The 20,208-nt window shown below is 44.1% G+C and overlaps 1 protein-coding gene across 1 annotated transcript in view; it reads right to left on the bottom strand.

Moving 5' to 3' along the window:
• Positions 1 to 19,565, bottom strand: part of NBAS (NBAS subunit of NRZ tethering complex) — a 358,469-nt gene extending 338,904 nt beyond the window's left edge. The window contains exons 1-6 of the mRNA XM_066386144.1: positions 19,390 to 19,565; positions 16,870 to 16,924; positions 15,075 to 15,111; positions 14,242 to 14,319; positions 13,845 to 13,892; positions 10,779 to 10,822 (exon numbers count right to left, since the gene is read on the bottom strand). Coding sequence (XP_066242241.1) covers positions 10,779 to 10,822; positions 13,845 to 13,892; positions 14,242 to 14,319; positions 15,075 to 15,111; positions 16,870 to 16,924; positions 19,390 to 19,503 — 376 coding nt within the window. The 5' untranslated portion in view covers positions 19,504 to 19,565. The remainder of the gene's footprint in view (positions 1 to 10,778; positions 10,823 to 13,844; positions 13,893 to 14,241; positions 14,320 to 15,074; positions 15,112 to 16,869; positions 16,925 to 19,389) is intronic.
• Between the last annotated feature and the right edge of the window lie 643 nt (positions 19,566 to 20,208).

The following is a 20,208-nucleotide window of genomic DNA, read 5'->3' on the forward strand; positions in this document are numbered from 1 at the left end:
ATAAAGAAAAAAAATTCTTTTTTTTTTTCCTTAAGCTGGAAATGGGGAGAGACAGTCAGACTCCTGCATGCGCCCGGCACGCCCACCAGGGGCGATGCTCTGCCCCTCCGGGGCCTCGCTCTGTCCCGACCAGAGCCACTCTAGCGCCTAGGGCAGAGGCCAAGGAGCCATCCCCAGCGCCCGGGCCATCTTTGCTCCAATGGAGCCTTGGCTGCGGGAGGGGAAGAGAGAGACAGAGAGGAAGGAGGGGGGCGTGGAGAAGCAAATGGGCGCTTCTCCTATGTGCCCTGGCCGGGAATCGAACCCGGGTCCCCCGCACGCCAGGCCGACGCTCTACCGCTGAGCCAACCGGCCAGGGCCAAGAAAAAATTCTTAAAGGCAGCCGAAAAGAAAAGGAAACATTAGCTACAGAGAAACAATCACAGCAATGACTGATTCCTCATCAAAAACAATCAATACAATGACATCTTTAAAGAGCTGAACTGGGAGGTAGGAGAAGTTGATATGAATTCTATACTAAGAAAAAAATTTATATAAGAAAGGCAAAATCAAAGATGGCTTCAGACAAATATTGACAGCATGTTATCAACACACTTGCATTACAAGAAATGTTAAATAACTCTTCCAAGTTGAAGGAAAAACTATCAAATAAAAATTCAGTTTTACACAATAAAGTCGAGTGATCAAAATAGAAAATAGAGAAAAATATAATAGATTTGTCCTGTTTTGTAAATTCTTAAAAAGTTATTTGACAAAAATAATAACACTATATTGTGGGGGTTTAACAAGAAAAAAATTAGAAGAGCACAAAAGAATAAAAGTGAATAAATGTATACTGTGTAATAAAATAACTTAATTGCACATTGTAAACCATAGAGTAAATGTTAAAAGAAAACAGAAAAGAAACAAGACAAATAGAAAAACAAACAGAAAAAAAGTAGAATTAAACCTAACCAGACCAATAATTGCATTAAATATAAATGTTCTTAACATTCCAATTAAAGAACTAAAATTGTCAGACTAGGAGAAAAAAAGCAAGATTCAGTTATATATTTTCTATAAGAGATTTACATCAAATATAAATACACAGATTAAATGCAAAACGAGAGAAAAAGATACGTCATAACAAAACTAAAGTGACTATATTTCTATTAGACAAAACAAACTCTGGGACAAGAGTATTAATAAAGATTAAAAAAAAGACATTTGTTCATGGCAAAGGAGCCCATTTCAACAAGAGGAAAAAATAATATGTGTATACTCCTAAAAATTAGAACTCTGAAATTCATTAAGACTGACAGAACTAAGGATGAAATAAACAAATACACAATAATAATTGGAAATTTCAATTCACCTCTCTATGGAACTTACTGAACTAGCAGAGAGAAAAATCAGAAAGGATATAAAATTATGAACACCTCTAACACCCAACTCAATATAATTGACATTTGTAAAATACTATACCCAATAACTACACCATACCCAAAAATCAGATTCTTTTAAATTCTTTTTTTTTAATTTGGTTCATGAAGACAGAGCACATGCTGGACCATAAATCAAGTCTCAATAAATTTAAAAGGTAAGAATTATGTTGTTTATGTTCTTGGACCACTACAGAATTAAATTAGATAGCAATAACAAAAAGATACTTATACTAAACAGCCTAAAAAGTATTTAAAATCTATTATCTAAACTTCTATCTTTCATCTCAAAAAATAAGAGCAAATTAAACCTAGTAGGCAGAAAGAAAGAAATAATAAAGATAAAAGTAAAAATCAAAGAAACAGAAATATCAAAATCTAAAGTTTTTTTATTGAAGAATAAATAAATAAGTTGATAAAACTCTTGCCTGAGTGATCAAGAATAAATGGAGGCCCTGGCCGGTTGGCTCAGTGGTAAAGTGTCGGCCTGGCGTGCGGGGGACCTGGGTTCGATTCCCGGCCAGGACACATAGGAGAAGCGCCCATTTGCTTCTCCACCCCCCCCCTTCCTCTCTGTCTCTCTCTTCCCCTCCCGCAGCCGAGGCTCCATTGGAGCAAAGATGGCCCGGGTGCTGGGAATGGCTCTTTGGCCTCTGCCCCAGGCGCTAGAGTGGTTCTGGTCGCGGCAGAGTGGCGCCCCGGAGGGGCAGAGCATCGCCCCCTGGTGGGCAGAGCATCGCCCCTGGTGGGCGTGCTGGGTGGATCCCGGTCGGGTGCATGCGGGAGTCTGTCTGACTGTCTCTCCCCGTTTCCAGCTTCAGAAAAATACAAAAAAATAAATAAATAAATAAATAAATGGAGAGAACACAAATTACCAATATCAACAACAAAAGAGGGGGCATCAGTATAGATCTGACAGACAGTAAAAGGATAATAAGGGAATATTATAAACAATTTAAGCCAATATATTCTACAATTTAGAAGAAAGGTCCATGAAAAACTAAAACTGAAACAAGAGGAAACTGAAATTTTAAAAAGTTTTATATCTTTTTTAAAATTTTAATTCGGTATTAAAAACATACAAAGAAAACTTCAAGTTACACCAGCACATTCTATCAAACACTTAAAAAATAGATAATTCCAATTCTACGCAAACTTTTGCTATAAAGCAGGAAAGGAAAGAACACTGTTATCTTATATTTTGAGACCAGCACTACACCAATACTAAACCAAAAAGACACAAAAAAGTAAAATAAAATCAACACACCAATATCCCCATGAACATAGATGCAATAATGTGCTACCTATGCTATACACAACTACCTGCAAAAATCCCTAATGACGGCTCTTTCAACCTTGACTGAGGATTCAGGGACAACACTGGGTCACTTACTGCTCAGAGATCAAATTTATAGGCCCTTTCTGGATGATTTGGATACTTGGTACCTCTACTTCCTAATATTTAGGATGTTATCCAGTAAAAAATAAAAAGACCAAAAAAGATACTTTGGAAAATTCTTAAACTTCAACCTAAAGGACTTAATAACCTATCTTTACATGGAGAGAATATAAAACAAATTACTTTCATAGAACATATCTATAGTAACAGGTACCAAAAAATGTCTGAAAGAATAGATTATAAAATGTTAATACTATTTATCTCTGGATGGTGTATTTATTTTATTTTGTTGTTGTTGTTTTTGTATTTTTCTGAAGTTGGAAATGGGGAGGCAGTCAGACAGACTCCCGCATGCGCCCAACCAGAATCCACCTGGCACGCCCACCAGGGGGCGATGCTCTGCCCATCTGGGGCATTGCTCTGTTGCATCCAGAGCCATTCTAGCGCCTGAGGCAGAGGCCACAGAGCCATACTCAGCGCCTGGGCCAACTCTGCTCCAATGGAGCCTTGGCTGTGGGAGAGACAGAGAGGAAGGAGAGGGGGAAGGGCGGAGAAGCAGATGGGCGCCTCTCCTGTGTGCCCTGGCCGGGAATCGAACCCGGGACTCCTACACGCCAGGCCGACACTCTACCACTGAGCCAACCAGCCAGGGCTGGTGTATTTATTTTTATTTTCTACTTTTTGCTTATCCTTAGTTTCTAAAGTTTTCTCTGAGAATGTGTATTATTTTTTTAACAAGACAATTTTTCTCCAAAAATTACCAAAAGGGGGAAATAGTTATAACCTGAAACTCCTGAATCACAGTTCCATAATAAAATGTTCCACTTCAGCTCCGGGTGCTTCAAACAGGTTATGCTTCGCAACATTTTTCATGTCAAGACACACACAGAAAATCACGTTTGTGTGGCACCGAACGGTAAACTGAAGGCACCTGGAAACCAAGAGCCAGTCCGAGCCCGGGCAGTCCTTGGGCCCCTGGGCCACTGGAGGACTGATGGGATCTCAGCACACCTACAACACCAAGCCATGGCTTAACGCCGGGAAGCTCTGGTCTATGGTCTCTCAGAATCAGAACTAGAAGGAAAGTCTCCTGATTAACATAGTAAAGCTTTTAAAAAGTCCAATTCCGTGCTTTAGTTTTAGGTCACTCTTCAGGCTAGAAAGAGAAGACTGAATTACTCCTTATGGCCTGGCAAACAGAATGAGAACAAGGGCAATCCATATTAAAATATTCTCAATGGCCTACATTTTGTAAAGCAATAATTGAAAAATATGAAAGTGGAACCAAACAGCCCTTTCGGTCTGCAGACTCTGCAATGTGTGGTTTCAGAAATGCATTAACAACAATTGGCCGCATTTCTCCGGGCCTACGCATGAAACATCATGTGGCATACGGGGGCCATTCCCATCAAGATGAGTCAGATAATAAGCAAATGATCATTACCTCACATTAGATGCAATGGAAAGGAGCTATTAATGCAGCATTAAGGTCATAAATCCCCACATTCAGCAGCCAACAAAATAAAACATTAGCTCTCAAAGCATTATTCTCTCATTTGTGCTGCCACATTAACTGTGCGCAGGCAAACCCTAACAAATACAATAATCTGTGTGAAATACCGAAGGGTTAAGCTTCCCGTTTTCATGTTAACATAGGTATTTCTCAGTTTAGTTACTGGTAAGAGCAGGTGGCTAATGCCACAGCTCAAGGGGCCCTGTCTGTCTGAGCCTGGACAGTCTCAGCACGCTTCTCAGACCCCCACGGAGTGCCACCAAGCCCTCACCCACCAAAAGGGCAGCACCGGGCAAAAGGTAAGTGAATACCACCCTCCAGGTATTTTTCTGGGAACTTCTTGATACTTATTCATTATTTAAGCCAGGTGTGGTCTACTTTAATAAGCGCTGATAAATAAACTATAGAAAGTAAACTCAGAAAATGCCAGAACCCCAAGCTTTAGATACTCACTACTCCCCTTCTGTTATTCTCAAAAGGATACTAAGCAAACAGGACTTCTTATCTGCCCTTATTGTTCCATTCAGGGCATGTACACACATTTGTGTATATTAGGAATAAAACCCACAATTCCCACAAATTTATATATGCATAATATAAATATATATAACAAATGTATACTCACAAATGTCTAAAATTAAACCATAGGAAACAGGCAAATACACTTTATTCTTACATTCACTCACAAGAATCATTTTAATAGTTCTCAAATGCCAACACCCACTTGATAGGGTCAAAACTTGTAATGTTAAAACCTATGTGCCTACTATGAATCAGACACTATGCCAGACACTGGGGGAAAAAATAGTTGAGAAAGACAGTAGCCCTGTCTTCAAAGAATTTACAATTTAATTGTGAATCAGACAAGCAAGTCAACAATGAGAAAAGGAAAGCAGATTAGGGCACGGAGGCGATATAGGTACCAACAGGTCCTCGGGAAATGTCCAGAAAGATGTAGAAACAGTAGGGGAGAGGGCCAGGAGGAAAGTGTCCAGAAGAGCTGATTCTGGAGCTGAAGTAGCCATGACTACTTAATTACGTACAAACACAAAGGGAGGAGCTAGCAGGCAAAAGGAGTTATCGGTAGGAAGACATAACAAGCACGATGGCACGGGCAAACTGCAGCCTGCCTTGCATGGAACACAGGACACACGGTGGGGGCATCTTACAGGATGAACAGACTGTGAAAGGTCTCGTGTCCCAGAGTAGAATCTCTAACCCGTATCCTACAGTCAATTGTTGTGGACTGTTAATGGCAAAAAGCCATTATAGATTCGAGGCTTGGCAGGGGGCTAAGTTCTTCCCCCCTCCATCTCCATATTTGGCTTTGATGCTGAGTGTTTGCACCCACTCCACTTGTTTCCTTGGGTTGCAGGAAGCAATATACATGCCCTTCCTCTGACTCTTTGTTTGTTTCAGATGTTTGTAAATTTCACTAATGTATCCTGTTTTTACCTTGGGAGAGTTCCTGTCTTAGCCTTTGATGTGCAACTTTGTATCAGGGTCCTTGATTTGCAAAGGTCTATATAATAAAGTGAACTGGGGCTGTGAGGCACTCAGATACTGCCAGGCAGTTTGAAGAGTCCTCCCGGTCCCATCAGTTTTGTTCTGACAAAGTGTGTTTCCTTAATTCCGCACCGTTATTTGGAGCTGCGCTGGTCCACGGCAGTCAATGGCAAATACACGACAGATTTCAGGCAGGATAACAGCTGTAGTAATAGCAGTATTAACAGCCTAATGTCTGAGCGCTTAGAAAGTGTCAGACATTATGCATGCCAAGAGCTTTACATCTATTATTAGTTCATATAACTTTTCTACAACCTAATCTATAAAATGGTGCCCGTGTGACAGCTAACTGAGACTCAGGTAACATGTTATCCAAGGTTACATATGGAGATGACGGTAACCTGGTAGAACTGAAGGGTACCCTTGTAGAATTCTCTTCTCAGGATGATCAGTCCGGCAAGCAGTGCCAAGTGTGGACTAGTGAAAACACACAGAAGAAAACCTGTCAGGAGACAGTCACAGGAAGGCAAGTAAACAATGCCCACAGCCTGAACGGGGGCAGTGAGGCTGAATGCAGAAGTGGGAAGCAAAAACCATTAAACCAGATCCGCAGGACTTGGAGGGGCCACAGGTGATGCTTCTAATGGTGTCACTCAGTAGGACTGCAAGGACTGACTGACCTCTCTCTGCCCTGAGGGACTACAAACCTTAAATCTAGGTGGCCTGGACCTTATTCCTGATTACAGACAAACGTAGTGCCTAGAAGAGTGCCTGGCATGTAGTGGCAGCTTAATATTTTTTGAAGAAAGGAAGAAGGAAGAGAGAGAAGGAGAAAGAACAAGAAAATGTCTAGATTTTCAGTTTATGATACAAATAAAGGTACCACTGACCATCCAGGGAACAGAGTAGAAGGAACAGACAATAACAAGGGGATATAAATTGATATAAATATGTAAGAAGTTTTACATTTGCTTTTTTTTTTTTTTTTTTTTAATTTTATGAAGCTGGAAACGGGGAGGCAGTCAGACAGACTCCCGCATGCGTCCGACCGGGATCCACCCGGCACACCCACCAGGGGGCAATGCTCTGCCCATCCGGGGCGTAGCTCTGTCGCGACCAGAGCCACTTTAGCGCCTGGGGCAGAGGCCAAGGAGCCATCCTCAGCGCCCGGGCCATCTTTTTGCTCCAGTGGAGCCTCAGCTGCGGGAGGGGAAGAGAGAGGCAGAGAGGGGGGGTGGAGAAGCAGATGGGCGCTTCTCCTGTGTGTCCTGGCCGGGAATCGAAGCCGGGACTCCTGCACGCCAGGCCGACGCTCTACCACTGAGCCAACCAGCCAGGGCCTACATTTGCTTTTAAGTCACAATATAGGGTGGAGCAAAAGTAGGTTTACAGTCATGAGTACACAAAAACCGAGTTTATTCTTGTATTATTATTTATTAATTATTGCATTATTTCCCATAAAAAACTGTAAACTTACTTTTGCCTTACCCTGTATATACCATAGATCAAGAAAATTCCATAAAAACTCTATTATTATCTTATCCACAGGAATAGATGGAATTGTTTAGGAATACTGAGGCTGACATACTAATAGAAAAACACCATTCATATGGGAACCCAAAATTTTTTTTTTTTTTTTTTTGCATTTTTCTGAAGCTGGAAACAGGGAGAGACAGTCAGACAGACTCCCGCATGCGCCCGACCGGGATCCACCCGGCATGCCCACCAGGGGCAACGCTCTGCCCACCAGGGGGTGATGCTCTGCCCATCCTGGGCGTCGCCATGTTGCGACCAGAGCCACTCTAGCGCCTGGGGCAGAGGCAAAGGAGCCATCCCCAGCGCCCGGGCCATCTTTGCTCCAGTGGAGCCTTGGCTGCGGGAGGGGAAGAGAGAGACAGAGAGGAAGGCGCGGCGGAGGGGTGGAGAAGCAAATGGGCGCTTCTCCTGTGTGCCCTGGCCGGGAATCGAACCCGGGTCCTCCGCACGCTAGGCCGACGCTCTACCGCTGAGCCAACCGGCCAGGGCCCAAAATATTTTAAAAACATTTAATTTTCAGTCTTCTCAATACACACAGATGGCTGAGAATGAGAAAAATTAGGAGGAAACAGGCCCAGAGCACACTGATGGTGCATCTGACAAGGAGCTAAAAGACCCGCGTTTCCATGGCGAGGTCAGGGAAGCCTCTGTATTTCACCATTTCACAGATTTCAAAATGATGGATGTCTCCCTTCCATGCTCGCTTTCACTGTCAAATACTTATTTTATCCCAATACTATGTTAAGCTAAAATACATATACCATGTTCTTCCAATTCAGTAAGAAAATACTGTGCCGGGCACGCAGGAAGGGCACAGTGTCTCATCACCAAAACCAGGACTATCACCGTTATGATTCCTACAACTGCCACACTGTTAAACCAACACAAGGTCAGAAAGACGGAACTGTGGGTCCTGGAAAGAAAATGTAAGTAATAGATGCATTTACCTAATAGTGCCTTCTTCACTATCCTCCTATAAGCTCCCTATGTCCTCTCCATACACTGCTCCTGCAGAGCCAGACACTGCCCCGGACACTCCCGCAGAGCCAGAAACTGTCCCGGACACTCCCGCAGAGCCAGACACTGCCCCGGACACTCCCGCAGAGCCAGACACTGCCCCGGACACTCCCGCAGAGGGAGACACTGCCCCGGACACTCCCGCAGAGCCAGACACTGCCCCGGACACTCCCGCAGAGGGAGACACTGTCCCGGACACTCCCGCAGAGCCAGACACTGCCCCAGACACTCCCGCAGAGCCAGACACTGTCCCGGACACTCCCGCAGAGCCAGAAACTGTCCCGGACACTCCCGCAGAGGGAGACACTGCCCCGGACACTCCCGCGGAGGGAGACACTGCCGTGGACACTCCCGCGGAGGGAGACACTGCCCCGGACACTCCCGCGGAGGGAGACACCATCGTGGACACTCCCGCGGAGGGAGACACCGTCGTGGACACTCCCGCAGAGGGAGACACTGCCCCGGACACTCCCGCAGAGCCAGACACTGCCCCGGACACTCCCGCAGAGGGAGACACTGCCGTGGACACTCCCGCAGAGGGAGACACTGCCCCGGACACTCCCGCAGAGCCAGACACTGCCCCGGACACTCCCGCAGAGGGAGACACTGCCCCGGACACTCCCGCAGAGCCAGACACTGCCCCGGACACTCCCGCAGAGCCAGACACTGCCCCGGACACTCCCGCAGAGCCAGACACTGCCCCGGACACTCCCGCAGAGCCAGACACTGCCGTGGACACTCCCTCAGAGGGAGACACTGCCCCGGACACTCCCGCAGAGGGAGACACTGCCGTGGACACTCCCGCAGAGGGAGACACTGCCCCGGACACTCCCGCAGAGCCAGACACTGCCCCGGACACTCCCGCAGAGCCAGACACTGCCCCGGACACTCCCGCAGAGCCAGACACTGCCCCGGACACTCCCGCAGAGCCAGACACTGCCGTGGACACTCCCTCAGAGGGAGACACTGCCCCGGACACTCCCGCAGAGGGAGACACTGCCGTGGACACTCCCGCAGAGGGAGACACTGCCCCGGACACTCCCGCAGAGCCAGACACTGCCCCGGACACTCCCGCAGAGCCAGACACTGTCCCGGACACTCCCGCAGAGCCAGACACTGTCCCGGACACTCCCGCAGAGGGAGACACTGCCCCGGACACTCCCGCAGAGCCAGACACTGCCCCGGACACTCCCGCAGAGCCAGACACTGTCCCGGACACTCCCGCAGAGGGAGACACTGCCCCGGACACTCCCGCAGAGCCAGACACTGCCCCGGACACTCCCGCAGAGGGAGACACTGCCCCGGACACTCCCGCAGAGGGAGACACTGCCCAGGACACTCCCGCAGAGGGAGACACTGCCCCGGACACTCCCGCAGAGCCAGACACCACCCCGGACACTCCCGCAGAGGGAGACACTGCCGTGGACACTCCTGCCTCTATTCCTTCCCAAGCTTGTTTTCAAAAAGTCCCTTTTCTCAACAGTCTCACCTGACATTCCTGGGTAGAGACGCTCACCCGACTCTGTATTTTTCCTTCCTCAGATTGTCAAAGTTTATAATGATGTATGTGAGTGTCTGTATGAAGTAAGGGACGAAGCCTTTTGGCTACAATTATACCCCTAGGATGAGTCCTATACCCAGAAATGATGCACATACATGAGACACTCAGGACATTCTTGCTGACTATCAGAGAATGATCAAATCCCAGTCTCTTTTTAGAGAGAGAGGAAAAGGGAGAGAGATGAGAAGCATCAACTTGTAGTTTCGTCATTTACTTTAGTTGTTCATTGAATGCTTCTCATATGTGAATTGACCAGGGGACTCCAGCAGAGCGACTGACCCCTTGCTCAAGCCAGCGACCTTGGGCTCAAACCAGCAACCTTGGGCTCATGGGATCACATTGATGATCCCACACTCAAGCTGGTGAGCCTGCACTCAAGCCAGCGACCTCAGGGCTTCAAACTTGGGCCCTCAGCGTCCAGGTCAATGCTCTATCCACTGCACCACCACCAGTCAGGCCCGGACTTTTCTTACTAGTCTATATCTGACCAACTCTTGATTTATACTAAAATATTTATTTCTTCATTAGATTTAAAATAAAAGACTACAGATACAAATGCTTTATCACAAAACTGGCTTAGACTTTGTAAAACATTTTAATTCCAAATTTCTCCAAAATGCATATCCAAAAGCAAAATTATGGCAGTCATCAGTTAAGTAATCAGTAAATAGAAGAGATCAGTTAAGATTTTTTTTTTAATTTTAATAAGCAGTTTTAACAGCCTCTGTTAATAAATATTTATTTAATATCTATTCTGGCTTTTAAGAGATATAAACTATTACAGATTTGAAATGTTCAATTTTTAGATGTTTTAGAAACTCTTACCTTGGCACTTCCCAATAATTGATGTAAAATCATCTTTTGCAGACCTGCAACATATGTACAAAATTTAGACAACAGTCTTACCATAACAACACTACTGTGTGCTGCCTAAAACACCAACTACAAACAGAGCATGTCTCTCCACAGCACTTTCAAAGCATTCCTTCTCTCATGAGGTGGTCTGTGCCCCAAACAAGACCCTTTCAATAGTGACGATAATTTTCCCATCATTTTTTTTCCATCAGAAACGAGCTATACCAGAAGTAAAGTGATACAAGCACAAATGAGTTTAAACATGGAAACAACCAAATTGTCTTTTGATAGATGGGATAAGAAGATGTGTACATATATACAGTGGAATACTACTCAGCCATAGAAAGATGAAATACTTACGTTTGCAACAAATGAATGAACCTTGAGAATATCATGCTAAGCGAAATAAGTCAATCAGAAAAGGCAAGAACCGTATGATTTCACTCATATGAGATATAAAACTGAAAGCAACAAATGAACAAACAAGAACAAACAAAAATAACTTCTAGACCCAGACAACGACATGATGGTTACCAAAGGGAAGGGGTGGGGGATGGGCAGTATAGGGCAAAGGCGGTCAAATATATGGTGACAGATGAGACTTGACTTTGGGTGGTAGACACAAAATGCAATATGCAGACCATATATCATAAAATTGCACACTTGAAACCTATATAATTTTGTTAAACAATGTCATCGCAATAAATTTAATTTTTTTTTTTTTTTTTTTTCATTTTTCTGAAGCTGGAAACGGGGATAGACAGTCAGACAGACTCCCGCATGCGCCCGACCGGGATCCACCCGGCACGCCCACCAGGGGCGGTGCTCTGCCCCCCAGGGGGCGATGCTCTGCCCATCCTGGGCGTCGCCATATTGCGACCAGAGCCACTCTAGCGCCTGAGGCAGAGGCCACAGAGCCATGCCCAACGCCCGGGCCATCTTTGCTCCAATGGAGCCTTGGCTGCGGGAGGGGAAGAGAGAGACAGAGAGGAAAGCGCGGCGGAGGGGTGGAGAAGCAAATGGGCGCTTCTCCTATGTGCCCTGGCCGGGAATCGAACCCGGGTCCTCAATAAATTTAATTTTAAAAGAAAGGCACGGCCCTGGCGGGGTGCCTCAGTGGATAGAGCGTCATCTCAGGGTGCTGAGGTCACAGGTTTGATCCCTGGTCAGAGTACATATGAGAAGCAGCAAATGAGTGCACAATTACATGGAACAACTAAGTGGAACAACACGTTGATGCTTCTCTCTCTCTCTCAAATCAATGGAAATATTTCTTTTAAAAGTCACACCATCAGCACAATTCTCAAAAAGATGCATTTCACATTACTGAAACAAATGGAAGAGGAAATGCTAGCCCATTCCTATGAATAACGTACGTTCAAATACTTTACCAACATGATGCTTAATGATGCTATTAAAAAAGAAGAACCTTCGGCCTAGCGTGCAGAGGACCCGGGTTCGATTCCCGGCCAGGGCACATAGGAGAAGCGCCCATTTGCTTCTCCACCCCTCCGCCGCGCCTTCCTCTCTGTCTCTCTCTTCCCCTCCCGCAGCCAAGGCTCCATTGGAGCAAAGATGGCCCGGGCGCTGGGGATGGCTCTGTGGCCTCTGCCCCAGGCGCTAGAGTGGCTCTGGTCGCAATATGGCGACGCCCAGGATGGTCGCAATATGGCGACGCCCAGGATGGGCAGAGCATCGCCCCCTGGTGGGCAGAGCATCGCCCCATGGTGGGCGTGCCGGGTGGATCCCGGTCGGGCACATGCGGGAGTCTGTCTGACTGTCTCTCCCTGTTACCAGCTTCAGAAAAGAAAATGCCAAAAAAAAAAAAAAAAGAAGAACCTGCCTATTAAAGCCATGCCAAATGAGGTAATATAGTTCTGAAAGGCTGTCATTATTGATGATCATTTTTATCCTCACAGTTTTAAGAGGGATTGCAGAGCCTCCCCACCTGAAATCTGTGCCCCAATTGGGGCAAAACCTTTGACTACTCCCAAAAAAGTTGAGGGGTCCAGTCTGTTTGGATTAATGGGAAGAGAAAGAAATTTCACAACACAAAGCTAACACAAGTGTGGTCGCAACTGAATTTTCACTAATACTATTTTTAGTAAAGAACAGTGAAGTAGCACGAAAGCCTTCGACTGGTAACATAGGCATCCTGCAATTTCCGCCTCACTGCTTACTTTCTGAGAACTAGGATTGGGCCTTGCCTGGAGAAAGGGGTCATTGCCAACTTTACAGGTATGACACATTTCGTCTTTGCTCCTAATTCTCCAAAGAATGAACTTGTTTTCCTGAGTTAGTTGCTATTGCTTTCTCTCTTTCATAACTGGTACATTATTTAAAAATAAAGTACATGGAGCCCTGACCAGATAGCTCGGTTGGTTAGAGCATCGTGCTGAAGCACAGAGATTGCTGGTTCGATCCCTGGTCAGGGTACATGCAGGGACTGAGCAATGTTCCTATCTCTGTCTCTCACTTCCTCTCTCGCTAAAATCAATCAACAGTAATAATTTTTTTCAAAAATCTTTAAATAAATAAAGTGCATGGAAAGCCCAGCTTAGAGAAGTCTTCTAGATGTGTGTGCAATGCCCCTGAATGTGCCAAGAGGACAGGAAACATCACTGGTCTAAAGTAACATGCGACCAGGATCTCGTGCAGAACCACGTCTGGGGACAGCTTTATGCCAACAGAGCAGAGCGGCCCTTACTTCATACCCTCCTGAGCATCTGTGTAGCTGGCTTCACAGCACAGAGTCAAACAGAAGTGATGTCCAGAGCTCTAGAAAATATGCATCCTCTACCGAAAAAAACAAAATCATTCTAGAGACAACTAGTGGGCTGGGGAAGCAAGACGGGCATGCTCCTCACAGGTGCCCCTCCCCCTTTAGTGGGCAAAGCTGGAGTTCGACACCTCACGGAATTCTATGAGTTAAAAGGAAAATCCCTGTGAATGTGCCCCTCTTCAAAACTCTCAGTCCCCAGCAATCAAGCAAAATGCTCCTCAAAGGAAGTTTTGAACATGAATATTAACAATTACCTGATCTCCACACACTGGTCTTGAACAGCGGCCAAAAGTTTTCCATTGCTTCCATAAGGGAAAAAGAAAAAAATGTATGAACATGTGTAGCAGTGTTACACAGAGAAGGAATGATTTTAAGAACTTAAAATCATTTAAAAATTTTTCCCACATGCTTTAATTTCCCATCCTTTGACCTTACAATTAGATGAGCATTTGGTACAAAAGCATACCAAAGTATTTAAATACAGCTTGATTTAACACATTTAAGCAGTACTAAACACATGTGTGTCAAAGGTAATTTATATACAATGAATATCAAGACTGTAAGCCACAAGGACCCCAAAATTAAGGCCATAATGAAATTTAAATGCTAACCCCGGTAGAGAAAAATTATATGGATTTTATACACCCTTACCTTGCAAGGACCAAATGCCAGTTTATCTGTTTATTAACCAAGCGAACCAGTCCATCGGGGAGCAGAAAGGGGGCAGGGCTAAAACCACAACACATTAATGAGCTTCACATCTAACTGTGAACACTACACACACACACACACCCACACACACACACACACACACACACCCACCCACCGCCGCCACCACCACCACGACCAGAGTAAAAGCAGAGGCATTGGAACCAGTCCTAGAAAAGAGCCAAAGGTCTGCTTTAAAGCACTAATATTATCTCTGGAGCTTTTAAGATTAAATGTCCTCAAGGAAATGGCCATCTGTGATAAGTAATTCAATAATAATTCCTACTCACATAGCTAAAAGATGAATTACATCTTTTGCCAGAATAATCATTTTTTTGTTCTTCTTAGGGCTCAAAATTAGCACAGTGCCTGAAAACATACATAACACTCAAAAGAATTCAGAAGTACCCAAAACCTGAAACCTAAAGAACCTTCCACGAGAGGAGATATGACAGTAAGAACAAAAAGGTTTTTTAAAGGCTGTGAAGCTACAGTCCACCACATGGACATTCAAGATAAGGCTGAGAATGCCCATCAGTGAAAGTGGATGTTGTCATGAGATAGTCTTAAGAATGACTAAGGGAACAAAAATTACCCCGAGTCTAGTAAGATACACTGTCAGGGTATGCCAAACGTTCAAAATGTGTTTTATAAACTGGTTCACCTGAACATCAGCATCTCTATCACAATTAGGTTCTGAAAACTTAACACAAATAGGACAACATTGCTCATGTCTGATATTCATTTCACAGTTTCTCCGTGGAATCAATACTCACCTGTACCAGATGTATTGGTGTAAAAATAATAAACGATCTGTAATAAAAGGACAACAAAGCCTAACATGATTCAGCTCTTTAGGAATCACTTTCAAATTAGATTTCTTGATGATAAAATCTAAAATACACTATAGACTGAGTCATTACAGAATAAAACATGGAAAGTACAACTCTTAAAATAAGAGAATATAATCAAATACACAATATAACTCTTACAATATTTGTTTATATATATATTAAGTTCCAAGCTGGTGTGTTCAAAACTTTGAAGTATTTCCTAACAGTACAAAAAGTTAAAGTGATTTGATGATAAACTTTGAAGAGGTGTTAATATAACCATGGAATAAAAATCACAGTAATCACTCTTTAAAACCAAACTATTTTTATAAAAACATCAAGACAACATTTTATGCTTTATAGCAAAAACTTAAATAATCATCTAAAAATGGAGAAGTCTACGAAAAACACAATCCCCAACATACTATTAACAATGCTTTTTATGGTCTCATTTAAAAGATATCTGTGTGTGAATATAACACGTGTACACAGCTAAGTGATACCACTGGGCAAGGTCTGAACGCTAACAGATTACCTCTGGGCAGCAAAGTGAGGAATAATCTACTTACGCTAATCTGTGGTTATCTGCATTCTCTAAATTCTCTACAACAAATTTTATTACTTGTATACATTTTCTAAATTTTCAAAATTTCAAACCATTTATGATCATGAAAATTAAATATGCTAGTCTTTCCTGTATCAGAAGGTAAAATTAGTTAATTTGAAGTCCTCAACTGCTTTGAAACTGCATCCTCTATATAAATAGCTAATATTCACCAGTATAAGGAAAGGCTTTGGAGCCAGAAAGGCATGCAGTCAAATTCCAAATGAATGACCTTGGGCAAGTTTCTGCACCTGCACACACAAAGGCGTAGCAGCACCCACCTTGCTGGCCTGGGAGAGGGTTTTATCAGTTATTGGCTGAGAAGCCTTACCAACACCAGCTCAATGCCGCTAGTGCCCCACACTTCCCCAAATCCTGTGAGCTCAAGTGTAAAGTCACCAGGGAGTTAAATGAATGCCCTGGTAACTTTTGTAATTTGAATAACTCCAATGTGCCTGAAACATCATGTAAACCACTTAGAACAGCCTGTCACTGTCTTTTCACACTCAATGTCCATAGCCTCTGAGACACACACTGGGTTTGATTTTCTTCATTTCTAGAACACATCCATAATGGTTAACTCAGGCCACATATACATAATAAGCTCCACACTGCATTAAAAGTGAGTGTATGTGTATACACACAATACATTCCTACATATATGTGTGTGTATATACACATCATACATCATGAAAATATATACATATACAAAATTAAACTCAGGTAACTCGGGTATGCTCTTCACTCTTACTAGGCTCTACATTAGAAGCCTAAAAAACATATTTTAAAATTCCTAAACTTTCACCTGACCTGTGATGGCACAGTGGATAAAGTGTCGACCTGGAATGCTGAGGTCACTGGTTTGAAATCTCAGGCTTGCCTGGTCAAAGCACATACAACAAGCAACTACTATGAGTTGATACTTCCCACTCCTTGGTTACGCCCCCTTTCTCTCTGCCTCTTCCTCTCCCTCTCTCTCTCTCCCTTCTCTCTCTAAAAATCAATAAATAAAATCTTTAAAAAAATAAAATTCCTAAACTTTCTAAAACAGCACAGTTATGAATGAAATGACGAGAAATGACCTGTTAACAATATACTTATATATATATAGAAAAGTAAAGAAGCTACACGTACCCCTAATTGCTTTTGTGACGATAAAGGATGCACCATGTTTTCGGCTGCCTCTGGGCTGCAATTGGGGAAAAAAATAAAAACTTACATTTGAGAATTTTTTAGTAATCCTTATACAATATGTAAAGTTCTATTTTTTTGTGAATACTAAGAGCACTGGGTACAAATTACTAGTATTTTAAAACTACTTATAAACAGAAACAAACAGAAGCAGGTCTGGGGGCTGTACAAGTGAATATGACAGTTACAGGTACGTGTGAGGATGAATCTTCTAGAGGGCAAGGGAGGATTCAGGCTGGAAGCTGTTTCAAATAGAAACACCAGTCCAAAGACAAGAGAAGTAAAGGACAAAGATCACACTGGTCCCAGCCATTCAGTTCAGTTGGGGGATGGGGGGGTTACAGAGGCCTAAAGTAAGTTTTGCTCACAAGAAAATAGATCATATAGATTAATATACTCAAGTCTGCAGGTAGATTTATTGAATGTTGTACATCCACAGAGAAAATGCTTCTAAGGCACACACTGATATATAATTGCTACATTAAACATGTAGTTAAGTATAGACAAAATGTTGTGTAGATGAAGCAATTTTAGGCACTATAAATATTCAGTTAGTACTAATATGCTGTTAAAAAAGGAACAATGTACATAGAGTATATGAAGACAGATATGGCTGAAAAGCACAAAAACATTATTTCACTCAACAAACACGACTTGATCATCCACTTCATGCAAAGCACAATTTGGTCCTGGAGAGGGATAGAAAGGTGAATCCAATGGAAAAAAATAATGATAATAAATCAGATGTAGCTGCCTCCAAGAGCCTGTAGTTTGACAGTTTAAATCAATAGAAAATAATGAGCCATTAGGTTTCAATGCAAGCTAATGCTATGCCTATTTATTTTTATCATTTTGTAACTTGAAGCATTCTGAAATATCATACTATATTACTGTAATTAACCAGCAAGTGCTAAGGAGTGCAAACTTATCCTTCTTCAACCATAGTGGCAGCAACTGCTTCCTGGCTGCATAACCTACAAAATATTCACCCTACTAAAGACACACAGAAACTAAATAAATACCTGAAAGACAATAATACATACAGATCTCTGCAGCCTACAAAATACATTATTCAAAACCAGCAGAAACTGCAGTGGGAAGAAGGCTGAAGAAAACTGACAGGCTTCATTTTCGAGAATAAGAAGTCTGTCCGATATAGGAACACTTTTGAAAGATTTTGTAAAAGGAAATGTATATGCGCCAGACGCCGTGATCATCAATAAAAAGTCTTTTCCGATCTTGCTGCAATCCTCTGAGTCCAAACCAGTGACTGGCACAGGTTAAGCAGTCAAGCAATATGTGCTGGATAAAGGTGGACGCCTGGTTCCCACTCTTCACCCTGTGCCTGGGAGGTCTTCTCTGGGGAACAACTGATAACTCCAAGGTTCATTTCAGGACCTGGGACCCCTTCCTTGGAAGAGAATCCAACCCGGGTCAACAGCGCCTTACCCTTCTGAGTCCCTTTACTCACACCCCTACTACAGCGCTGGTTACTTGATGAGAAATGCTTACTGGACTATCTTCCCTTCAGAGTGCAAGCCCCACTAAGGTGACCCATCGTCCTCCTTGAGGGAAGACAGCCCTTCTTTTGTAAGTTCCGTCCTCCCTCAAAAAGTGTCCTCCTACGTATGTCCTCCTTTTTGATATAAGAAGACTAATCTGTAAGTGTCTGTATTCAGTGGATGCAGAGTCGATCCATTGCGTGTGATGTGACGTATTTGTATCTAAATGAGTACTTTTTTCTTACATTATTAAAAATTAATAGGCATGTAAGCATGACAATATAAAATATTACAAATGTTTTATTATGCATTTATCACATTATAGTGTTATTGTTGCAATGAATAAAATGTTTCTTTTATTTATGATACTGTTTTCTTCACTTTATTTTTGTCCTTTACATTGTAAAAAAGTTGGTCACCTTAAGCACCAAGGAAGTTATTCACCTCCGCGTGCCCAGCGCCTGGCACAGTGCCAGGGGCACGGTCGGACACACGCACACACATATGAAATGCGTGTTTATACAAATACACAAGAACTGGTGTGATTCAGCTCCCAGCAGGAGCAAAGGTTCCATGCCACGCTCCGTGACAGCCGCCAGAAGCGGAGATGGCCTCAGGTGGGGAACACCCTCCCACTGCAGCTGCGGACCAGCCCCGCGGGCCTGCGGGCAGTGACCGCGAGGTTCCGCCTTGGGAGGACCCTGCAGCCCCACGCTGTCGCGCCCCACCGAGTCCCACCGGCGACACAGAACCAGAGCCCGGGTTCCACCCCGCGACAACCGAATTCGGAGCCCGGCTGAGGGGGAACCCAGACCCCCGCCGTTGCTAGGGCAACCGGACACGCCCCGAGCCCGGCGCCCCCGCCCACCCGACACCACTCCCCTACGTGGCTCTTCCTACGTGGCTCTGCGCGGGCAGCGTCTGCGCCCAACTGGCCGCAGCGCTAGGGAGGCCGGTTCACCTGTACTTCAGTCTCCGGGGGCCACTCGGTGTTGACCAACAAGTCATAGAGAATCGTCTCCTCGCCCTCCGCAATTCCTGGAATCACGGCTAGTGCAGACTCGGAGGCCGCCATGCTCAACCGGGACCGAGCAGCAGAGGGACTGTCACTATGGCGTCCCGTGAAGGACAAGCTTCCCCGTCTGCGCCCGCTTTTAATTCGTGGGGAAGGGGGTGGAGTTAACTGGAATAGAGAGGAAATAGATTAGCTTTTCAGGAGTAGGAGGGACAATGACATTGCTTGTCTGTAGTACAGCTGGGTCCCACCATGCTCCTTGTTTATTAATCTGCGTGAGATCAGCCAAGTCTGAACCTCTCCTATCCGACCAGTTTATATAAAATAAAAATGGTGGAGAAAGAATCTCCCTGAGATGCCAGCATATGACTTCGTTGCCTAACACATAGAACAAGTGCAAACGGGGCTTTTTAAATAAACACTAAAACGTTATGCAACAGATTAAGACAGAAAGGTATCAGAGGACTGATGCTACAGAAGCTCAGAAAAGGCAGTGAAGGCCAGCATTTCTGGAGGGGCTTCCTGGAGTAAGTGGACCTTGTCCTGGGTCTTCAACAATAGGTAGAATTTGAATCTAATGGAGACGATCTAGCAGAGCATTTCAAGTAGGAGGAAATGAGGAAACAAAAACGAAGACAGAAATATGTATCAATAGTTGAAGGAGCAGGCGGCCAAGTAGAACCCAAGTTGAGAAAGGGTGTGGGGCTACCAAAGATGAAAGGTTGAGGACCTACACAGAGGGGGCTAAAATGTCAGCCTCACTTG

The sequence above is a fragment of the Saccopteryx leptura genome, chromosome 5 (assembly GCF_036850995.1).
Source record: "Saccopteryx leptura isolate mSacLep1 chromosome 5, mSacLep1_pri_phased_curated, whole genome shotgun sequence".
In the NCBI taxonomy this organism is placed as follows: domain Eukaryota; kingdom Metazoa; phylum Chordata; class Mammalia; order Chiroptera; family Emballonuridae; genus Saccopteryx; species Saccopteryx leptura.